Consider the following 24,185-nt stretch of genomic DNA (forward strand, 5'->3'; position numbering starts at 1 on the left):
TGAAAGAGTTGAAGGAACTCGCCTAAGGCCATACGGCCACCACTTGGAGAAACTGAGTTGGGATTAAACTTTGAGATCAGTTTGACTGTAAAAGTACTGCCTGAACATGGAAGCAACCTAAGTGTCCATTGACAGATGAATGGATAAAGAAGATGTGGCACATATATACAATGGAATATTACTCAGCCATAAAAAGAAACAAAATTGAGTTATTTGGAGTGAGGTGGATGGACCTAGAGTCTGTCATACAGAGTGAAGTAAGTCAGAAAGAGAAAAACAAATACCGTATGCTAACACATATATATGGAATCTAAAAAAAAAAAAAATGGCTCTGAAGAACCTAGGGGTAGGACAGGAATAAAGATGCAGACGTAGAGAATGGACTTGAGGACACGGGGAGGGGGAAGGGTAAGCTGAGACGAAGTGAGAGAGTGGCACTGACATATATACACTACCAAATGTAAAACAGATAGCTAGTGGGAAGCAGCCGCATAGCACAGGGAGATCAGCTCGGTGCTTTGTGACCACCTAGAGGGGTGGGATAGGGAGGGTGGGAGGGAGGGAGACACAAGAGGGAGGGGATATGGGGATATATGTATACATATAGCTGATTCACTTTGTTATACAGCAGCAACTAACACAACAATGTAAAGCAATTATACTCCAATAAAGATGTTTAAAAAAACCCAAAGTACTGCCTGAAATGCATCATCAGCACCAGATGCCCATCCTTCAGGAAACTTGAAGATGGTCCCCGAAACCCCAGAGAGCAGAGGGAACAGGCTACAGACTCCCTGAGACTAGCCTGCACGGAACGGCTGGGGGCCACAGCCAGCATTTGGTACTGAGACCCGAACCACAACTGAGAGCTCGGACTCCCTCACCTCATGAAGTTGACTTTGCGTCTTTATTCTACATGCCACATTTGTCCCAAGTCTGTTATGTGGCGTAAGGTGTCTGAAGGTTTTCATTCTACACCCATTTGTAAGTGGGGGATGCCTCTCGGCCTGTGTTGCCACCTGAACAATAACAACCTAATAAGGAATATTGCAGGCAGTCCTTGGTCTGTATTGCATCATGAAAAAGTAATCACAATCGACAACTAAATGAAGAGCCCATGGCTGTTTCCACATTTTCAGTATTGCATACCCTGCAAATATCTGAGCTCTACAATATCGTCCCTGGTCAGAGCTGCTAACATCAGAGCAGCACGTGGGACGCAGGCTACCCTCGGGAAATGCCTGGGGGAGAGGGGCCGCGGCAGCATAAGCTGTGCCATCTCCCAGTTAATGTGCTCTGGACACTTGCTTGACATGTATTACGAGGTGGAGGTACAGGGGAGGGAAGGTTTTAGAGGTAGAGGAGCCTTTGAATCACCACTCCTAGTCTCTAGATAACCGCTGGAGGCCTTTGTCATTTATAGGTGGAGCCTTCAGGATGTTGTCTGGTCTTTTCCTTTGCCACTCAGGAGAGCCAAGTGACTAAGCTTTCCCCATAGTTCCCACGCCTTCTCCAGATGAGCGATTTTATGTTAGAGCACAGGGAACACTGTCCACGAATCTGGCAAATTCCCTTTTACTTCTCATTCATTCAACAAATATGTACTGAGCACCTACTCTGTGCAAGGCACTGTTCTTGGCACTGGGAACCCAGCAAAAAAGGAGACAGACCATGGCCCCTGCCCTCATAGAGCTCACATTCCAGTGGAGGAAATAGACCATAATGTATATAATGGAATATTATTCAGCCATACAAAAGAATGAAATATTGCCATTTGCAGCAGCATGGATGGACCTAGAGAATATTATACTTAGCGAAGTAAGTCAGACAGAGAAAGACAAATATTATATGATATCACTTATATGTGGAATCTAAAAGATAATACAAATGAATCTATATACAAAACGTAAAAAGACTCACACCAGACATAGAAAAATGTATGGTTACTAAAGGGGAAAGGGAAGGGGGAGAGGGATAAATTAGGAGTATGGCATTAAACAAACTATATTGAAAAAATAGATAATCTACAAGGATTTCCTGCATAGAGCAGGGAATTGTATTCAATATCTTGTAAAAACCTATAATGGAAAATAATCTGGAAATATATATATGTATAACTGAATCACTTTGCTGTACACCTGAAACTAACACAATATTGTAAATCAACTATACTTCAATAAAATAAAAGTTCAGTTCCAAATCTGAGATGCTTCTAAATAATCCTGTGTTTGGGAAAATGAGGAAAGATTTTGGATTTGTATTTAAATTTTCCAAACAATTCTGAAAACTATTAACAGCCTCAGTCTTTGAATAGGACATATCAAAATTCCAGATTTCGTATAAGTAGGCTAAAACCACCCTTCCCCCCATGATCTCCAGAGGGAGCCTATAGCATCACGAGGTGACATAATTTTGATCTTGACGTATTCTAACACCTAAACCACGAAGATGGTTAGGGAAATATACCAGGTCCTACCACGTGATGTGAACCTGGGCTCTCCAGGTGATTTCGCAGCTAAGAGGTTATCCTTGAGCAGCAATAATTTGTCACTACCTCTCTCATGCTTCTTCATTGCTTGGACATGGTGGTACCCCGGAAGTGCAAATCTCACAAGCACATACAAACCCAACGCTCCATTATGACCTGGGCAGCTTTGAGAAGTTTTGGTTGGTTTGGTTTGGGAGAACTGAAACTTGCGGATTGTCTGTGAGGTTTGGACTTCCGGGGTACCACCGTGTCCCAGAACAACATTCTGCACTTTTCTTATTGCCTAAAGTGTTCAGTGTAGTTGTTCACATTCACTGAGCACATACTACCCACTCTTAACCACTGCCGAGTCCGCAGGAAGTCACGTACATTTAGTTTTCTGGGCTAATGGCAGGAGGAGACCCAAACAAATCAAAAAAGCACTTACACACAACTACTTCCAACCAGCGCCGAGATGAAAAATCAGAGATTTGGGCTCCCCCAGCCCACCTCCACGCTCACTCCTTTTGCCGGGGCCAGAGGCTGCAGCGGTGGGGCAAATGGGCCTCCCCAAAGCTGGTGCAAACTTGACATTTTGTTTATCGGAAACCTGATCCTCTTTACCCGTAATTGTAAAGTCTCTCTTGAGAGACTTGTGAGCATGTAGAGATGGTGCTGAAGCAGCTCCTGAGGAAAGAATCCGGTGCTCGGCTTTCAGGAATTGCACTAGCCCGTTTTTAAACCTTGAAATCGGCCAATGGGGGGAATACTCACACCAGAGAAATTGGCAAATGCTACAGGTCACAGTCTCCATGTGTCTCCACAGTCTCCAGCCAACCCCAGGCTGATTGGAAATTTGTCAGGACACTGCTGATAAACCCGTAGAGAATTTGGAGGGCTCCGAGCGCATGAAAGGGGCTCTGGAAGTCTGCTGGGGTAGGGTTGCTGTGGGTACAGGGTCTTGAGGGGTAGGATGCAATGCTGATCACCCCGTTGGGCCACCCGGCTCAGCTCTGCCGCAACCGGAGCTAACACTTATCCACGTATCTCCTCCCAGACCAGAAAAGAAGTCCGACCAGCCCCTGTGTGAGGAGCACGAAGATGAGCGCATCAACATCTACTGTCTGAACTGCGAAGTGCCCACCTGCTCTCTGTGCAAGGTCTTCGGGGCGCACAAGGACTGCCAGGTGGCTCCCCTCACTCACGTGTTCCAGAGGCAGAAGGTAACAGAGGCCTTTCCACCCCTCCTCCGAAGCCCCTTCCAAGTGCCTGCGTCATTGACTCGCTGCCCCCCAAGGAGAGATGCCCAATGCGCAGGGCCACAGGGCACTGAGGCTGGGCGGGCGAGGAGCGTAGAGCCGGAAGGGATGCTGCGCACCCTCCACGCGCTTAATGCCCTGCAGGCTGGTGGGGAAGGTGCGGGAGGGAAGAGATGCAGAGAGTCAGGAAGGGGTCCGGAGGAGAAGGGTCGCAGTGTTTGCGCCCGTTGGAGGTTGTTGAAGATGTGCATTGTTATGGGACTCGGTCCGAGCTCAAGCTGCTCAAACATTATTTGAGGTTCAGACTATAGGTAATAAAAGGATAACTTTTTACTCCACTCAGAACATTTTTCTTCATTCACCAACCAAAGATTCCTTTGGCCTTCCTCAAGGCCTTTTCTCGAGCACTCCTAGTTGGTAGGATTACAATGAATGACACTGCGTTACACGTTCCCTTGGGCTGGCCCTCCAGCCTGGGTTAAACTGGCCTCCTAGCCTTTCAACCTAGGCCAGCACTGAGGGCACCATCCATGCCCTCACCCCAGGGCCTCAGACCCCTCATTCTGACCAAATACAGGATGTCCCAGCTTATCACTCACCTGCCAATCCGGTTTCACCCACAGGCAAGTAGAAGCTTATCCATTTGATGCAAATAAACTGTGGGGCTGTGTGCTCAGAGAGTTGCAACCAAGTCCTGGCATCTAGAATTTGAGAAGCTCCACATCTCGGCTTCTTTCTGTAAGAATCAGAGAGTCCACATTTGGTCAGTGTTTTACACCAAATACAGTATAGAGTTGGAATTAAATTTGGAAACCAAACTTTGGGCAACACCAGTTGCAACCAGTGAGTACTAACTGCTAAAGAAGCAGGAATTAGCAAGATATCCATAACATTTATTTATTTTTCAACCCACTTAAGACTTATCCCCCGTTTCCCTTTTACCTGCCCCCCCCCCAAGTCATACTTGTTAGAACTGAATGGTACCTGTGTCACACCATTCCTCTCAGAGCCCTGAGGCCCATGTGGGATGGACAGAGGCAGGCTGGCAGAGCTTCCATCCCGCTCCGGTTTGGCCAAAGCAGCCTCACTTTTTACCTATTGGGATTATTTATTAGCTTCCATTTGAAGAAAGGGTTCTGCAGCTTTAAAATGTTTTACAACCACTCTTCTGGTCCAGTCTCCTCACTTTATATGTGAGACAATGAAGGTCCAAATTGATTACATGTTTTGCCCAATATCATAGAGAAGTTGAAGGCAGAGTTGGACCAAGCACGTAGGTTTCCTGAGTCCCACTCATTCAGTGTTTCTTGTGCTCCAGAGGCCAGCCTTGCGAGGGGGTAAGTAAGAACAACGGAATCGCTTCGGGGTCCAAAGAGCCCTGAGAGGAAGTTCAAGTTGAAATATTTTTCTGGAAACAGTTGAACGTTACAGTTTTAAGTTTGTAATGACTTGGTCTAGAATATGAGTATCTGTTTGCGTCTAGCATGTAGAGGATGCGTGTAGGTGTACGTTGAATAAATGAATATTTTTCTCTAGCAAAACTGATCCTGACCTGCACTAGACAAATAATTCATTTTGGGCCCCTGATGTCACATTTTGGTCTTCATTCAATAAACAATTCTTAGAATTCTTTACCCTGAATGTGCTATTCTCTATGGCCTATAATTCGGTGTCCTTAATGTTTTTAGCAGGGTCACAGTCTCTATTAAGAATTTGATGAAAACTATGACACTTCTTCCCAGACAAATGCATTTATACACACATCCATTCAGAATTTTATTTACAAGATCAGGAGGTTCTCAGGCCTCCCAGCCTCACTGTTCCCCCTTTGGGGGTTCCGTGGACCCTAAATTAAGAACCCATGAGGACACTACTAAGATGAACTCACAGTCAGTGCTGACTAGAAAGCCCCTAAAACCCTGCATCCCTCTTTTCTCTCCGTTAGTCTGAGCTCAGCGACGGCATTGCTGTCCTTGTGGGAAGCAATGATCGGGTCCAGGGAGTGATCAGCCAGCTGGAGGACACCTGCAAAACGATCGAGGTGAGTCAGGTGGCCTCAAGGGAGTGTAAACCGTGCCTGAACCCCTGGGGTTTTGTGGCTTCCTCAACACCACCCTAGAAATCCCCGTTCCAACATTTCAGTCTTTCCATATAGGATGACCTCCTTCCTGACGTGTCTCTAAAATATTTACCTCCTGGCACACAAAAGAGAAGTTACCACATGAGGCAACAAGGCAGATCTTACCACATTTATCAAGGTGGTCGTTACGGGTGCTCTTTCTTGGGCAACCCATTTTGAAAGATTGGCTACAAGAAAAATCAGTTTCCAGTAGTGACAATGAGTGTTTTCCACCATCATAGCACAGTTTCTTTGTGGAAATCTAAACGGTCTTAAGAAATGCTAGCTGGTGCTTTAGAAAGTCATGTGCAGATTCGAGCTGCATATCTAAGCTCTAACAGTGGAGTTGCTGCCTGCCTGCAGGGAGAGAGGGGGTCAGTATCTGGGAGCTCACTGAGGCCAGAGTCCCGGCTCCTTCATCTCCGCTGGCCCTCTGTCTGGCCCAGTGCCTGGCACATAATAAACACTCAATTAAAAACTTGATGAACAAATGGCTCACACTTAGGTTTGGCATGTCAGAAATACTGGGAATCCACTTTTTCTCAAGATCAAATATAAACTGTATAGATGCTGAAGCCTAAGGGGTTTTGCCACGTGGCAGATGTCTTTCCAAGAATTGAAGGTCCACAGGTTAGTTCAGCCCTGCTGCATGGGGGCAGGTGCAAGCCACCTGGGTTTGAGTCCAGGTCTCTGGCTGTTTAACCTGGAGCAGTTTATTACTACTCCCTGCTCTAAGCTTTGGGGCTGTGCTTTAGTTGGACCTCAGAAGCCTGTACTGCTCAGCTAATGGCATGTTGTCTTTATTGCTGTGGACACGGCCCCTCTTGTTATCTATTTATGCCCACTCCTTTTCTCTGTAAATAACTACTCTAACATGTTTAATGTTCCATTTACCTGTATTCCTACAAAATGTGTGTTGTTTTATATGCATGTCTTTTAATTTTATAAACGGTATTTTGTTGTTCTTCTCATTCTGCTTCTTACTTTTTTTAAACTAAACGTTATGTTTTAAGATCCATTCACAAGTACATTCATTCCTTCAGTTTTCTCCTGGAAAAACAGGGCAAAGTACCCGTTTTATAGAGTTAACCGTGAGGAGTTAAGTAAGCATAAACAGTGCTTAGCCTAGCGCCTGGCATACGATGAGTGCCTGATAAATGCTCTAATCTTACCATTCTATCGCTTGAAAGGCAAATTCTATCAAAAGCCAAAGGCCAGTTCCTAGATGATGACTTCAAGATGTTGGCCGAAATCATCTCATTTTAGATTCACACATCATTAAAGTCAGTCTCCTCTCTTCCCCATACTCACATTCCTGAAAAGATTCATGATGGATCTGGAATCCATTTATAGAAGGACAGTTTTCTCTTGAAGAGCTCAAAGAGATTCTGAAGTGGACAATATAAACTTTTTTTCTTTTTACGTATTCACAGTAAAGGCCAAATACAACTTAATCATTAGGCCATGAATCAGCACTCAGTGTGGTACCACACTGAGTCTCGAGTGTATAAATAGGCATGTGTTGCTTGTGGACAAGTGAGGTCATCTCTATGCTGGTCTCTGCTCGCACCTTCATCAGAGTCCTCTGTCAGGGGAACAGGCTTTCTGTCGGGGACGTTGAGGCTGGAGAACACAAACGACAAAAGTCCTGTGCGGCACGCTGGGCCTTGAGCAAATGCAAAGGGCTCTGCTCCACTTAGGCAGCACAGGAGGACACAGAGGGCGAGGAGAGACTTGACAACAGGTTTTCTTCCTGGAGGCCTGTCAGGGGCACAGTGGGAAGCAGCTGTTTGTTCTTTCATTGAGAACAAGACAAGAAGGAACAGGTTTGAAGTTAAGCCCGCAGAAGGGATTAACTGTAGATATCAGAAAGAACTTCCTGAGAGTGAAGGTCAGGATTACAACCCCTATTGTTACTGATAAAAACATCGGTCCAATGTACACACTTTTAGGAGTATTTTCACAGTTCCCCAGAGGAAGCTGTGTAATTTTGCCCCAGGAGGCTTCAAGATGAGTCAGCAAATTGTCAGGAGGAGTCCATCCCCTTTACGCATTTCATTCACCCCTGGGATTTTAACTTAAGGAAATAAGATGAAGACGTGGTATATAAACAGGACAGAATGCCTGTACTCATAGGGGGAAAACATGCCAGAAACCAAAAGTGTAAGAGCAGGGAATAGTGGGATGACAGGTGATTTTCAAGGCCTTCCTTATATATGCCTGTATTTCACATTTTTCTAAAGGAAGCCTGAGATTTTTTAAATAACCAATAAAAGAAAGGATACATGAATGAATAGGGCTCAGATAAGCACAGTTCTTTCAGATCAGTTTAAGTGGCTCACCTGGAAACATAGGGATTGGCTCAGAGCCCCCCAGAGGTCTCTGATTTTATTTTATGATTCCTACTTGATGCAAATACCCTCCATTTGAAGAGGCCCTGAGGACAGAGATACAGCTATAAATGGCCCCATCGTGCACCTGGAATCGCTTATGTGGCCTCCCGCAGAGCCAGGGTCCTATCAGCAGGCCAAGCACCAGGGCAGGGCAGCGAAGCGCACTGGGGTCTACCTTGCCAAGCAGGTGAATTCTGTACCAGGGGTCAGGGTCACAGAGCTCCTCTGTCTCCTGTCCTGCCTGGGGTGGTTGTTTCCCTTTGTGGCTCTGCTCATCACCTGCCTGGAAACATTTTCCGAGAAGCCATCAGCGGCTCCCAGCCAGGGGGTGGGGAGCTGTTTTTGAAGAATTCTCTTTTCTGATTGGTGAAGAGCTCCATAGGGACAGGAAATGGAGCAGCCCCTGGGGTGGGCACTATCCTTCCTAATTACATGGCCTCCCACTCGGGGCCCTGACACCTGCCCTTGCAAATGTCTAATTTTGTCCCTAATCATGTAATGTCTTGCAGGGCTGGCCTGGGCAGGCAGCCGGCCCAGGATCAGCCCTGGAGAGCTGCTGCGCTTAGGATAAATCACGCCGGGGACTCCTTGTAATCCTTTAAACACAATGTGTGCAGTTGATGTGAGTTTGCATTGATGATGAGAGTGGCCTTGAGACGGACCACAGTCACAAAAGGGAATTTGAACTGAGCTGGGGAGGAGTGGCATTCCCTCTTTGCTGTGGGCCGATGGGGGATGGAGGAACCTGCAGTCTTCTTAGCCCTCCTGACTGAGGTGGCTCAGCCTGAAACGTTCTCAGAGCTTGTGATTGCAGGTTGTTGGAGGGCCTTCTGGGCTGTTCTAGACGAGCCCAGCAAGATCTAAAGCTACACTTGCCTCTCCAGGCCTGGAGCTGTTCTGGGATGGGTTGGGACAGAGTAGGGGGACTGCTGGTCGGGGGTGGAGAATTGCACTGCCTCGGGAGCTCTCTGCTTCCAGAAAAACGTGCTTGACTTTCATTCCTCATCCCTAGAAAACGTAACCTCCCTCTTGTAGTCTTTCCAAACGGCGCTTATCCTAGGTCAATGGAAACCCAAGAGAGAAGGCTACTCACACTAGCCGTCCCGAGGCAGATCGGCCTAGAAATAATGTTGTTCTGCGTGGACGTCCGTTTAGGGGAAACAGCTACAAGCTGAATCATAACTATTTGATCTTGAGCATTTCCAGTATCTGAAAAACGGCACCTTTAATAAAATCCTCCAATGATTTTGCAATGACAACAAATCCATTATATTTCCAAATCAATGATTTTAACCAAACAGCTCTGAGACATTGTCCATGCGGTTACAAATATGAAGTATGACTAGAGTAAGAATCGTTCTAATAAGCATGCCAGAATTATGACATATGCTTAAAGAACAGATTTCAGAGTTTGAATTTTGGCTCTGCCATTTAATGATATGACCTTGGTCAAGTTACTTCCTCTCCCCGTCCCTCAACTCCCTCAGTGGTACAGGGGGGTTAATAAACCTTCACAGTGCTGCTGTGATGACTAAGAGGCACATGCTGGGGGCTCCGTACGTGTCACCTTGTATTGCTGTCACTCTCAGCTTGGAAAGAGTACACTTAATATAATGATGCTGATAATTGTTTGAACCACTGGAGCATCTGGAGCATCTTTTAAATGGTGTCGGAATAAGACCTCAAGGTCTTGGTCAATTACAATGGCAGGGTGAAGCAACTCCCTGCAGTGGGAAAGATCGAAAATGAATGGAAGTAGATATTAGCTCTATTCTTTGAGGCTTTGTGATAACCCGAGATACTGGCAACAAAGGGAGGCTGAGCCCCTTCCAGGAAACATGCTGATTATCCGACAGCAGACGGGAGTGAATGAAACAGCTGCTCAGCTTGCCTTGGTCTGGTCTCACGCTTTCACTGCACCATGGGGCTCAAGTCAGCGCAGGCTCACCTGACCCTCAGCCTTCAGAGGATTTCTCAAGGATCTTCTAAATGATCTGGACTAGTCCAGAGAACCCCTAATACCAAGAAACCCAGGAATAAGAATTGAAATGCCATAAGTTATAACAGAATTATTCTTCTAACACGAAGTGGGTGGTAATGCAACATGGTGGAAAAGAGCATTAAGTTTGGGAGTCCTGAGACCCATGGCCATTGAATGGAGTTCTTCCACTAAGCCCTGCACAGAGACACTGAGTGGACGGGGGAGGGGCTGAACTCCAGTCTGTGTGCCTTGAGGGATGATATTTTTCTAATTTGTCTGCCCCTTTTCTAGGGCAGCCTGTCAGAGACCTGGGTTCTCATCCTAGTCTGCGCTCATGGGGCTTCTGTCATGTGCTCGTAATTGGAATTGGGCTTTACCAATGAAGGCTTCCTCAGGAGAATCTTCCTACCTTAATATAGTTCTTTCTTTAATATTATTAATCTACTGTCTGATTTTTTTTGGGGGGACAGGGGTGTTGAGGGGAAAGGGAAGGAAACCCTGTTTGGTTTAATGAAGGGAATTTGGAAGTACCCTATGTCAAATGAAGCTGAGTGGGCCCTTCCAGACCCAGAGCTGCCGTTTCGAACAAGGGTGTCTCAAAAGTTGAGGAATGTGGTGTAGATATGAATGGGCCGAGTAGAGCCACAGTTGCTCACTGACAAGTGATGGGACTCAGAGCTTATCTTCAGCTCTATTTTGGTCACAGAGCTACGCTCCTTACATGGTAAGAGCAGTGGTCACAATTGTCTTAGGTTTCCTGTGGTGGCCTTGGCACATTCCAAACCTGGGACTGGCATTGCTGGGCTAGGATGTGTAATTCACATCTCAGTGCTGTGATGACCACTCTGAAACTTGCCATGAGTGGAAAAAGGCATTTCACATATATAAAGAGGCACTTTATAGTCTAAAGGCTCCAAATAACTCCACATTTACCTGAAGTTGTAGAGCCTTGAAACTGTAGAGTGGGAAGGGACCTTAGCAATCATCCAATCCCATCCCTTCTTGTACACATTAAAAAAAAAAAACTGTCCTGAGTTAAATGTCTTCCCTGAAGTTGCCTAGCTATCTTTTGCTGTTTTGAGTGTTGAAAGAAGAAGAGGTTTGGAGTATCCACTTAAACACCTATGTCTTGGGAACAGAACAAAGTAGGAACTTGTGAGTGAGGGCTGACTATTCCTAAATACAATTCATATATCATTCATTCATCCAATCGTTCAAACATATATGCAGAATATGCCATATTCTGCACATGTAATGCAGGGAAATAGATAAAGATGAGATAAACAGAAAATGTTCCTGCCCTTAAGAAGGTTTTATTCCAGTAGAGGAGATAGACAATAAGACAACAAAAAACAAGATTGTTTTCAAAGAGTAATAAGTGCCTGGGGAAAGGGTGAACCACGGAAAATCTAATGATAAAACCGCATAACGGTGCTTTGCTTGGCAGGCTATCTACTCTTTAGTATATGATCATCTATCGCTGATTTTTTTTCCATGAAAACTTCTCTTTGTAGTCATGTATCTTCTTTTTTCTTATTGCCACTAAAATATAAGGATGGCTAAAAATTAGAATCTGTCAGTTTTAACATTTCTATAAAGGCAACATCTAAACAATGTTTTTAAGATAAATGTTGAAGGTTATCTACTCACTTCTAAGGAAACAACCAAATGACTACTCAATGTTTTCCTTTTCATCCAGATATTATGGCATTGGTTAGAAACTAATATTCTACCTGTCATCATTTTACCATTTCAATGTGGGCAAACTAGTCTTCCTTTTATAAAATCACCCCTTTTTGGTATATTGCCTCCATACTGGGTTCTCCCTAGAGATGGGATGGATTTTATTTCCATTAAAGTATGACAGACAAGTTTAATTTGTTCTTCTACATAAATCAGTATAAACATAACTGTCTTGGCAGCCCCAGGAGGAAGGCCATGGTGCAGTCAGAGGCTCCGCATCACAGTACACTTGGAGGCCAACACCAGTGCATTTATGATGGAAGTTACTTCAATTGCTAAACACACTCATGCAGAAACACGTGTGCGCATACACACACACACACACGCACACACACACACACACACACACACACACACATCCAACACCACACCCCACATAGAGGGGACATAGGAACTACAGGCATCAAAAGGAATAAAATGGACAATATTTGAAAAACTAAACTTGAAAGTTCAGAATGTATAGATGTTGATTCAATTAGTATACAGAGAAATGGGGGGAGGTACACAGCCTGGAACTGGGCTTAAAGATACATGCCTTTTTACTCAAGTAAATGAAAGGCATGATAAAAGCAAGGAGAAATCTTTGAGGTGAGGAAGTTTTTGTGCAGAAGAGATAAACATGGTTGCTATCATGCTTTTGCAGGCAACAATCATCCTTTAAAGTGTACTCTCTGAAGAGGTTTTGATGATGCAGAGGTCCACGTTTTTTCCATTCCATTTTTATGTTGCTAGACAGACTCTGTTAAAAGCATTTCAGATCCACACTTACAAAGGCACAGTAGGTACTGATATCAGAGTAATCAATCACTGTCAGTAGCAAGTTGGCCTCTGAGAGTGTGGTTTTTTGTTTCTGTTTTTTTCTTAGAGCATATACACCTGTTCCCTAATTACCTCGGAGGACAAGTTGATAAACTGAGCTGTTTGAAATTCACTGACTTTCACCGCACTTTTGAAGGTCTCCTAGCCTAGAAAGATTGAAGGGTGACCACGTTAGTATCTCGTGTATTGCTTCTACCTCAAAGAGTATGCGTGAAAAACAGAAGAATTTCAATTTCATGGAGTATTTCTGTTTTTTCATTCTAATCTGACATTAGGGTAACCTGAACATCTTAAGTGAATTTCTAAAAGTTTGTAAGTACCAAAGTACCAATTTCATAATTCCAGAAAAGGAGCATGCATTTTTCCTCTTTTAGAAACAGAGTTGTCCAACTCTTACATATTTTGCATAGAATTATATTAAAGGCAAGTTCAGCAAGAGAAAAAACAGAAGTGTTTTTTTCTGTTAGAAATTAGAAAATACGATAATTTTTCTACCATCCCCCTGAACACTGGGAAAGTATGGCCAGCTTTTAGATCTTATAATGCCTGATACATAGTAAGCACTTAGTGAATTTTGTTGAAAGAATTATAATGAATATATTTCTGAAACAATTTGAGGATTCTTGCCTTTAAAAGCCTACTTTCAGCATGGTAGATTTGTTAAAAGGTATATATTCAGTACCTAAGCAGGTCACACATTTTTTTTTCCAAGTTACTCTAAAGTATATCACAACCGTGTGGTGGGAGTGGCAAGGACCCAGGAGTTCAGAGACCTTGGCTCTATACCAGGCACTAACAGTAAATGGCTTGAGAAAGTGACTTAACTCTGCCGAGTTTCAGTCTCCACATAGGTGAAATGGTTAGTTTGGAGCAGGTTGCTTCTGGTAGTCCGTGCAGCTTGAAAATTCTACAGTTGAATGGCTCAAATTAAGGAAAATTGAATCTAAATTTAACAAACACTGACATAGTGCCTACTATGTGCCAGGTAATATTATAAGTGCTTTACACACTATGTAGTCATGTAATAATAATTAAGCATATACTATGCATGGGGTAGTATTTCCTACACTGTAAAGTATAAGCAAATGACAGTTGCTATTAAAACGACAGTAATTTTATTAAAGTTCAATATAGTACAAATCATTAAAAAAGCAGAGTAGAAATAAAATAATATTTGGAATTCAAAACAATATAAGAATAAAGTAGTTTTCCTGTTTAAACCACTAAGTAAATTTTAGATGGCTGAAATAAGTGATCTAATTTTTATTTGACTTAACAGAATACACTAGCTGTGACGCTTGACTTCACATCGCTCTCACTGCAAATCACTGGCTTTCACAGGCTTGAATGTTCACACATATTAAATCATATAGAAGAAAACTTTTATGAAACAAAGATATTCTACCAATAATACATCTTAATATAGTATTCATTATAAATGTTTCAAGTGCACAATTTGTTTTAGAAAAATAAGCTAGAAACCAATGTATGATCACCGAAAACAGCAGAGCTTCTGGACATCAAAGGCATATTTGAGAAATGCAGTGGGCACATGGTTGCCTATAAGCTTAGAACAGTAAGTTCTACAATGGAAGAAATTTTGATTGGGAAGATACTAACAGGCTACAGTTCCTAGGCCTCATAATGGTCCAAATCTCAAGCTAAATGGCTAAAAAATGGATGGAAATTTGGCAAGTCCAGCAATTTCCATGTCTGGACATTCTGCGTGGGCCCTTGTCCTATTACTTTGACAACTGCCGGGACCGCAAGCATTTTCATCCCCTCCCTGTACTTCCTCTGCTCTTACTCATCCTTTACGGCCAAACTCGGGCACCACTTCCTCTAAGAAGTGTTTTCTGAGGCAACCCCTCCCTGCTCCCCTCAAATGGTCCCCGCCCACACAGAAGGTTGATTAAGGCCCCACCTCTATGCTTCTATAAAACCTGGTATGAATCTCTAACATAGTTTGATTTTTCAGGCTGCTAGGTCGTATTACTATTACTACTGGCCCATAGTCTTTCCCATTAAGTAAACTGTGAGCTCCTTGAGAACAAGAACTATGTTTAATTCATTGTTGGATCACCAGAGCCCTGGAGAGTGGTTGACACAAATGTCCCACTTAAGAACTGTTTGTTAAATGAATGAATGGATGGGTGGATGACAGCAACAGCTATTATTCACTAATAAAATAATTTGAACCATTGGCTCTCCTTTGTGCATTATAATTATAATTGGTTGGAAACTGTGATGAGAATTGACTGCGTCCAAAGGAGCCAATAGGGTGAGGGATGTATTTCTTGCACATTTGAGGAGTATCTTCATAATCAACAATTTGGTTTGGGTCATCCTCCCCTGCTTACTCTGAGGATAGTAGATAAATTGTGGGAAGATAAAACATCATTTAAAAAATCTGTTCAATGGAGATTTACTGAGCATCTACTATCCAAAGTGGTATGTGTCCTAGGCAGACCCAGATTCTATCCTCAAGGAGACCATAGTTTAGATATTTAAGAAAGGAAGAAAGCAACACATGACATCAAAGAGACCAATGTTTACTAAAATGAAAAAACATGTAATAAGGGTCATACAAAGGTCAGAGATGTCAGGGCTTCCCTGGTGGCGCAGTGGTCGAGAGTCCGCCTGCTGATGCAGGGGACACGGGTTCATGCCCTGGTCCGGGAAGATCCCGCATGCCGCAGAGCGGCTGGGCCCATGAGCCATGGCTGCTGAGCCTGTGCGTCCGGAGCCTGTGCTCCGCAAGGGGAGAGGCCACAGAATTGAGAGGCCCGCGTACCACAAAAAACAAACAAAAAGGTTGGAGATGTCAGAGATAAATGGCCGGATTCACAAGAAGCCCCTACCAGGCAGGAGACCTAGGTTGGATCATCATGGCTCAAAACCTGCTCTAAGTTGTAAAGGTCTTGGACCCAGAGATGGTCGGGTCCAAGGATATTGGCCTATACACACACACACCAAGCTTACTGGAACTTGGAAAACCAAAAGGCCAATGACAAGGCCAACTGGAAAGTTAATTAGGGCTTACACATGGATTCAGAGTAAAGGGAGCTGGATGGAATGGGAGATGCTTCAGCCACACAATGCAAGTGCACAAGCCTGACCTCATATGCAAACCTTCTCTCTAGGAATCAAAGACTAGATCCAGTATTTCCCTCTCTTGGACAGTACTGGATACATAGAGGACCTGGTGGCTACAGGTATATGCCATACATAGTAACCATTATAGGATTTCAGAGGATTAAAAGATGACATTCAGTCATAGAGATTCTTTATGGAAGAAGCGGTATGCCAACAGTGCCTTTTAAGATTGCTTAGAGTTTGCAACTGTGAATTGGGGGAAAACATTCTAAACAGAGGGGATAGCACGAGCAAAGAAAGCGAGGGGTTCATTTTTCGCTGGACACAGGATATGTGATGGAGGATAGTAGAGTATTATGAAGGAGAGGTGGAAACAGGTCATGGACAGGCTTGAAAGCTCGTTATGAAGTCAAACGTTATTCTTTGAGCAGTGGGGAGTCACAGTAAAGAAGAAGCGCTGTACGCCAGGGAAACGAGTTTGGCTCCAGTGTGTGAGCTGACTGGAAGGAGGGAACCCCAGATACAGAGGCCATTGGGAAGCTCCAGAATCTACATCCTTCAGCTCCAGGACTGAAACTAGGACAATAGCAATGTAGATGGAGCAGAGAGAGTCTGAAGGGTACTAATCAGGAAGTACCATGGTTTTTTCCAAATACACACATATACTCATTCCAAAGAAGATATAAAATAATTTAAAACCAAATCTGTCCTAATTTCTGTGAAATTCTCCACTTATAAATAACAGAAGACTGAAAAATCATCCAAGGAATTCCCTGGTGGTTCAGTGGTTAGGACTCGGCGCTTTCACTGCCATGGCCTGGGTTCAATCCCTGGTCGGGGAACTAAGATCCCACAAACCATGTGATGCGGCCCAAAAAACAAAAAATCATCCATCTATTTAGCCAATTTGATTGATTTGGGATGGTCTAAGTATCAAATATGATAAAAATGGGATTTTCAACACATCAACAACACAGTGGGTATGTATACCTAAGGGACAGGCTAAGGGAAAAGAAAAAAATATCCTACGTAAGTAAATTTTCTTTTCTCCCGAAATGTCCAGGTGATTTCTCCAGATAGACACTCTTTTGAACACTTTCTAACATTAGCTAACCCAACTAACAGGAATGCTGCAGAAAACAGAAACAGGAACTTTGTGAGAAGTTTGATTACCTGTATGGCATCTTGGAGGAGAGGAAGAACGAAATGACCCAAGTCATCACCCGAACCCAAGAGGAGAAGCTGGAACATGTCCGTGCTCTCATCAAAAAGTATTCTGACCATTTGGAGAACGTGTCAAAGTTGGTTGAGTCAGGAATACAGTTCATGGATGAGCCGGAAATGGCAGTGTTTCTGCAGGTAAGTACCCCTCTGGCCCCTGAGGAAACAAACCAAGACGGTGGGGAGATGATCCTGAAAAGCTGTCATCACATTTTCGTTATTTTCTGTACATCTCATTTTGATCTATCTTCTCAACCAAAATATATGTGCTTATATCTCCATCTGTTTAAACTATTTCATAAGCATATATTTAAAGGACCATGGCATTGCTTAAATTGAAAGGGTTCTGGTATAAAACAGCAGTTCTTTACAGCACTTAGAAACTAAGCTAGGAGACGTTCAGAGTCAGCAAAGGAAAGAATTAAATCTCAACACCGTCTTTGATGAAATGAATTTAAGTAGGCTTGTCTTTCGTTTGCTTCCACAGAATGCCAAAACCCTGTTACAAAAGTAAGTAGTTTTCATTTCATGAAAAAAAGTATACTTTTCATTTTTACCCAAGGCTATCAAACTTTACACAGTGACAGAAAGTGGCAACTTGTCTTTGTTGCAGAATTTCTGAAGCATCGAAGGCATTTCAGATGGAGAAAATAGAACATGGTTATGAGAACTTGAACCACTTTGCAGTCAACCTCAGTAGAGAAGAAAAAGTAATGCGCGGAATTGATTTTTACAGAGGTTTGTTATTCTTGTGACCATTTGGCCAAAATTGCAGGTGTGTGAAAGCGTCAGATGGGTTCAGTGGGGGGAAAGGGGGATCAGGATCATCTCCTCAATGGATGTCGACAACTTTACAAGGATCATAATCCAACGTGAAGCTCGATTTCATGACAGGATCATATAGTTTGTTGACGGTGTTTATTTAGCTTTGCATATCACAGTGCTTATTATAATTCTGGTATTAGGTATTTAACTCTGGGTTGTCAAATATTTAATCATCGATGGTGATGGTAATATCTCAACTTCAACCCTACACAAGGTGCAAGCCATAATGATAATAATGTGAAGTGTCATCAGGTGCAAGGTTAAGGATGAGATATAAATAAAACATAGTAGACACTTGGATTAGACATTGTAGCACTTTCAGTTAAACTCTAGAGGGCAAGAAAAGCAATGGGTCATAGCGTAAGTCACACCTGGAAGTAAAACTGAGGCTATGTGATCAGATGCACTCAATGAGTTCTAAACACATCCCTATCACTTGGCCTAGAAATGCCACGCTTGGAAATTGATCCTGATGAAAGAGTTGAAAAGAGGAGCCCATTTAGATGATGAGATTCCTTGGCTCGACCACTATAATGCCATAAACTTGTATCAGTGCCCACAGATAGAACTTCAGAAGCAAATCTTCGGGATGAATCTTTTAAAAAAAAGCCTTAATATCGTCTCTCATTAATATCGCCTGAGGAAATACTAAGATCAGTGGGTTAAGAAAAGAGTCGTGGCGTTAACTGTGGCAAAAGTCAGCATTCACTGAACAAAGAATGTGATAAATTAAACAGGGCCGGTGTTTTCTGACATAGGGAAGAGAGTCGTGTTTCCATTTAATTTGACAGAGATAAATGAGTGACGGTGGTCCCAGCCCTCTGGGAGCTTGCGAATGTGACAGAGCATGATAAAAATGAGGACAGCCTCCGGGGGTCAGGTGGATGGTGCACGGTGGTGAGGACAGGGCTCTGTACTGGCGAGGGGAACAAGGAGGATGGTGATGATTGGAACCTTTCTCACTTTTGTCCACATTTAATTAGAAGCGCGAGCCCCCGCCCCCGCCCGTGGCGTACTCGGGCTACAGTTAAGTGTCTGATGGACAGGATTTCCCCAGCCCTGACCTTAACCTGAGCTATAAATAGTGGCCAGTAGTGTTTTTCGTGGCCGCGCTGGTAAAATCATAATGATACGAAAATGCATTGCCTTAGCAGAAGATGAAGATGAAGAAGGAGGAGAAGAAGGGGAGGGAGAGGGAGAAGACGTAGTAGAAGTGGAAGAGGCGGAAGATGTTCGAACAGAGTCATCAGGAGGAGATGAAACGCCAGAGAAAGGTCTGGAGTCCCGTCCGCCCACCTCAGAGCTCCAGGCTGCCCCAGAGCCTCCCCCAGCCCTGCCACCCGCTGCGGATGCCCCGGTGACACAGGTAACCGTTCCTGAGCTCCTTACAGGCCACGCATGCGTGCTTCCTTGCTGAACAATTTATTCTACCTCAAGGAAAGGAAACTCTATGCCAGACACTAGTATGTGGAAGACAAAAGATTTCAGGGCAGTCGCAGTGCCAGGGAGAAAGTCCTCTAGGTGATTTGGCAGGTTCTCTGTGGTTAGAACTGGTTGGCAAGACTTAGTTTCACATGATTTTCTCACCAATGACACCCTCAAATCTGAGGCACTCTTTGGAAATTGTGTGTGTGTGTGTGTGTGTGTGTGTGTGTGTGTGTAACATGGTAGTTCACAGAGAGCTGATCTCATGAGGACTGAGTACAGATGTAGGATATGGGTTGAGAAATAAAAATGGTTATACTTTTGGAACTTTGAATTTTCTGTAGGTAATAAAGGAACTAAACAGAGAACTCGTGCTAGTTTATGTCCCTGTTGCTTACCCTGAAACAGAGCTATAGCTTTTGTTCCATGAGCAAATAGATGAAGCTTAGTTTTCTGTGTATCTGTCATTTGATGAGATTATGTGTTGACAGAATTGTTTTTAAAAATTTCTTAGGAAATTAGCTCATCCCAGATATTGTACTTGATTGACTGACGTTATGTTTCTAAGATGTCACTGTTTGGTGTTCAAGCCTCTGTACTGACTGCATGACACCTTTAGCAGACAGATCCCAACCTGTTGAGTTTGTAGACAATGAAGATGCATTAAAAAGAAAAACAAGTCCTGGTTTCAAAGTGGATCGGAATTATCTATAGCAACAAAACCTCAGAGAGGGAAATCAGAGATGGAATTATATCCTATGCTCTCTGTCTCCATAGGAAACTGGGCTAAAATACTATTTATAGCTCCTAGAATCTTGAAATTCTGGGTATACCAATTGCACTGAAATCGAAAGTGGCATGGTAACTAAATGAGAGTTGGGTTTGATCAATTTTTGGTTTTAGAAAAGAGGTTTTGGGGGCCCACATATAACATAAAATTAAATAAATGCCTGTCAAGAATTTGCCCTTTCTCCCATATCTGATATTCTATCAGCAACCTTTGTTTTAGGCTTCTGCTCTCTGCCTGCCCAGGCCACCATCTATACTGAAAGACAAGCACAGAAAAGAAGAGGGGGCACGTGCAGATGCCGAGACAGAGGGCTGCTAGCTGCATTCTTGCCTTTAGTGCTTGCGGAGGGTGGGGTGAGCTGAAACCTGCACTAGATAGGGCACTGCGCAGAGACCTATCAATTTTCAAACCGCAAGGGAACTAAAATCAACTGCCTTTTTTTTTTTTTCTTCTTCTTCTTCTTCTTTTTTTTTTTTTTTTTTTTACTTTTGAATGTATCTGTCCTATGAAGGGGGAGGTTGTACCCACTGGCTCTCAGCAGACCACAGAGTCTGAAACTCCAGTCCCTGCAGCAACGGACACTGCGGATCCCTTGTTTTACCCTAGTTGGTATAAAGGCCAAACGCGGAAAACCACCACAAACCCCCCTTCCACCCCAGGGAGCGAAGGTCTGGGGCACGTAGGGCCTTCAGGTTCTGAGGACCCGAATGTGCAGAAGGCAGAAGGGGCAGAAGCCGCAGCCAGTGAGAGGGCGGCAGTGAGTGGTAAGGAAACTAGCTCACCTGCGGCTACTTCTCAGGTTAGTGTCGATGCTCTGGTGTCTGAATGCTACCACCCCCCCGTGCCGCCCGGGGTCCAGCCGGGATGACAGCAAGAAGGAAGGGCTTCCAAAGGGGCAGAGAGAACCCAGGGCCTTGGGGAAAACAGAAACAACTCATCCCCCCCGTGTTGGCTTGTTTCTCTAAGCCTTACATGAAACACAAGAAACACAAATTTGACTTCACTCTGCTCATGCGTGGCGACCTCACACCTGGCTTCCCAGGGGAGGGATGCAAGCGAGCCCGGCCCTTAGGCCTGCAGGTGAAAGCTGCTCTGTCTGCAGTGACTGGCTGGTGTGCCTAGCTCCCCTCTGCAAAGGCCACTTGACCTTGCTCGGCCTTTTCTGCATCCTCCTTGAGCTTCTAAAGACTAATCACCTGCTTTTGTGTCGTTCCCAACAACCCCCAAGGAACACGTTTCAATTGAGTTCTGTGTCCACTCTGGACAAAATAACCTGATTCATGGGTTCTGGGAGTGTGCCAGTGACAGCTGGGCAAAGTTAGTCTTGGCTTAATTAAACTGGGGCTTCCTAAGCATGTGCTCCTGGGAGCAGAAAAGCACAGGTTTTCTTCCTTTGGAATTTTTTAAAGGGTCATTAAATACCTCTTTTTTTCTTTTTATAATGCAAGTTTGAAGTCCACGTCTTCTCCCTAATGCTGGGTTAGATGTTTGCATGGCTCCAAGATTCCATAGAAGAAATCTTGCAGTTTCTTCACATGGAAGAATGTTCATGGTTACTCCATACCCATGAGTATTCTTACATGATGTGTGCATGTGAGTGTTGCCCAGACATGGGGCTGGCAGAGAAATTTGCTCGAGTTCTGTGCTCCTGGGTCATCAGGTGATTATGAACAACAAATAGCATTTTTTTCAGAAATCATAAAATTAGTCTCTTGACTATCTGCTCAAGTGAACCTCGATTTCCATGAGGTAATAAATGGAAATGATTTTTGGAAAATTCACAGATGAACATGCTTTTGCGCCATGTATTTATTTTCACAGATGAAAAATGACAAAACTAAGTGTTTGGTGTAAGGAAACCTTTTGTGGTTGTTTTTAGGTTTAAAAAAATGGAGTGGAAAGTTTTCTAGAAAATTGATGGGAACTTTATTTCTAGAAAGTTTATGGGATTCCTTACATATTCAGTGGAAGTTGAGTCAGGAGGAGCTGTTTTCTGAAAACAGTAATACGATAATAACCTGAAATAGGAGAACGCCCCAAACGAAAATGGAAAATCGATCTAAATGATGTTGAAAAATATTATTTGTGATAATATCAGTGAAGCTTTCTTCTTGTTCTCTCGCAGGAGTTAGCAATCTGCCTAGCACTTTTGGCTTTTCTTGTACTTCACTACATCTGGCGTCAGATTCAGTGCTTGATTTTTACTTTAATGGGTAGGAAATATTTTCTTTTCCCTTGACTAACATCTCGTGTAGCTCTTCCATACATGTTCCTCTTCCATAGGCCCAGGGATGGATTTCTCCCCAACTCTGAGGCTCAGCCACCTAAAAAGAACCAAGTTCTTAGACAGTACTCGTGGCCCTGAGGCACCTCCCTGAGGAGAATCACTCCGTCATCTAATCCTGCATGGAGGGGGATCCTGACTCAGAACAGAGACTCCGTGGGCAATTATTCAGTAATCCAGTGGGAGTGGACCCTCCAGAATAGCCATTAGGGGAGGCCAGTTTCAAAAGACGTCCGTAATGCTGTGAGGACTCACTGCTCTCCAAGTAGATCGAGGACCAGCAAAGGCCTGATTCAGGAATACGCAGGGTTTCCATCGATTATGTAGCAGCATTTCATCTGCCTCACCAGAGAGGTGCCCAGGAGGTGGCCAGGTAACTGCATTGATGGGCAGGTGGGCCAGGTGACTTCTAGTTCTTTCTGAACCCTCAGACTCTACAGTGTCTCTTCTGGGAGAGGGGAGCCCTGAGAGAAGGGTGCCACGGGGACAGCAACATCAGGGACATTTCAGCCAGGTGAGATCTGGGTGCATAAGGAGCCAGAGGCCAATGTTCATCTACTGGCCGTAAAGAATCAGAACCAAAGAAGAGTCATAAAGCCAGCAAACAGCACATTATTTTTGATACACGTTCTCATGGTCACGCCTTTTCTTGATTTTACTGTTAGAAGGTTTGCTTAGGGACTGACATCTTTCTCCTTTCGCAGCCTTTGAAAATTATCAGCTTTAATGAATCGTATTTAAAGATTCAAACCCCACGTGCTTTTGAGTAAATGACCTTGCTGGACCCGAGACCCAGCTCCCTGTGCCTGTAGCTCAGAAGTGATTCGGGGTGACTAGTGCTGAAAGGACTCAGCTATTTCTGGCTTGCTGACTTTTCCCTGGTTGACATTGACTCCTCTGGAAGCTCCAATCATAGCTCCTTTCTGCCTCATTAGCTGTCTGCTCAGCAATGGCAGTAGGCTCTCCATGGGTCCCTGTCATGTCTATAACTGTGTGTGAGTAGGACCCACCCCAGTGTCTAACAGTCAGCCAGAAACCTGTGTACCCTAGAATGTTCTGAGTGTCCTTATCGTCCGCTCAGGTGCATAACTCCTCCTCCTGTCATTATTTGTGGTGAAAAGCAGGGGAGGAAGTATTGGCTATGGACTCAGTGGGGCAAATGGGGAGAGAGAAAACTCCATGCATAATTGGAATATCCTAAACAACTGGATCTGAATAATTGTCTGAAGAGTTCAGTTTACATTCTGAGAATTCAGGTTTGGGGCTTTGTCGCCATATATCTGTGTAATGCTTCTCTGAGGCTGCAGGGGGACAGTCATGCTTCTTGTCTGCCATCCACTGAGCCCATGTCATGGATGCTGTGTCATTCACATGCCTGTCATGAGGCTGAGGCAGGTGGGGCGGGGTGGATAGGGTGAACTGACCTTCTTATTTCAAAGAACCTTGCTTGTGTCATTCCTGGTGTTTGAGGAAGGGCCTTTCACGTAGCGAAGGGAACCTATTCATGATGCAGGACCACTCTTTGATCCCTGCCCGAAAGAGGGTATGGACAGATGGACAGAGATCAAATTCCCCACCTCTGTGAAGGTTTCGCAGGTTTGATTCACCTTCACTACCTCAGAACCCAGCTCACTAGATTAATATTTGTCCAATGCAGTGTTAGCTTGTTAGAACTTCACACTTCATCATTAGTCTTTCTCTGAACATTTAGGATGTGACACAAAAGTTCTTGATTCACTGGTAGCCTTACCTCTCTTAACCAT

The 24,185-nt window shown here is 44.0% G+C and overlaps 1 protein-coding gene across 2 annotated transcripts in view; it reads left to right on the forward strand.

Annotated features, from left to right (window-relative positions):
• The window catches only part of TRIM55 (tripartite motif containing 55), a 41,529-nt gene that overhangs the window by 3,960 nt on the left and 13,384 nt on the right, over positions 1-24,185 (forward strand). The window contains exons 3-9 of one of the 2 annotated variants that reach the window (XM_065895097.1): positions 3,525-3,690; positions 5,672-5,767; positions 17,003-17,236; positions 17,586-17,608; positions 17,712-17,836; positions 19,078-19,289; positions 20,650-20,937. In XM_065895097.1, the coding sequence (XP_065751169.1) occupies positions 3,525-3,690; positions 5,672-5,767; positions 17,003-17,236; positions 17,586-17,608; positions 17,712-17,836; positions 19,078-19,289; positions 20,650-20,937 (1,144 nt within the window). The remainder of the gene's footprint in view (positions 1-3,524; positions 3,691-5,671; positions 5,768-17,002; positions 17,237-17,585; positions 17,609-17,711; positions 17,837-19,077; positions 19,290-20,649; positions 20,938-24,185) is intronic. The other variant, XM_065895099.1, reaches the window with a different exon arrangement.

This window comes from Phocoena phocoena, chromosome 17, assembly GCF_963924675.1.
Source record: "Phocoena phocoena chromosome 17, mPhoPho1.1, whole genome shotgun sequence".
In the NCBI taxonomy this organism is placed as follows: Eukaryota; Metazoa; Chordata; class Mammalia; order Artiodactyla; family Phocoenidae; genus Phocoena; species Phocoena phocoena.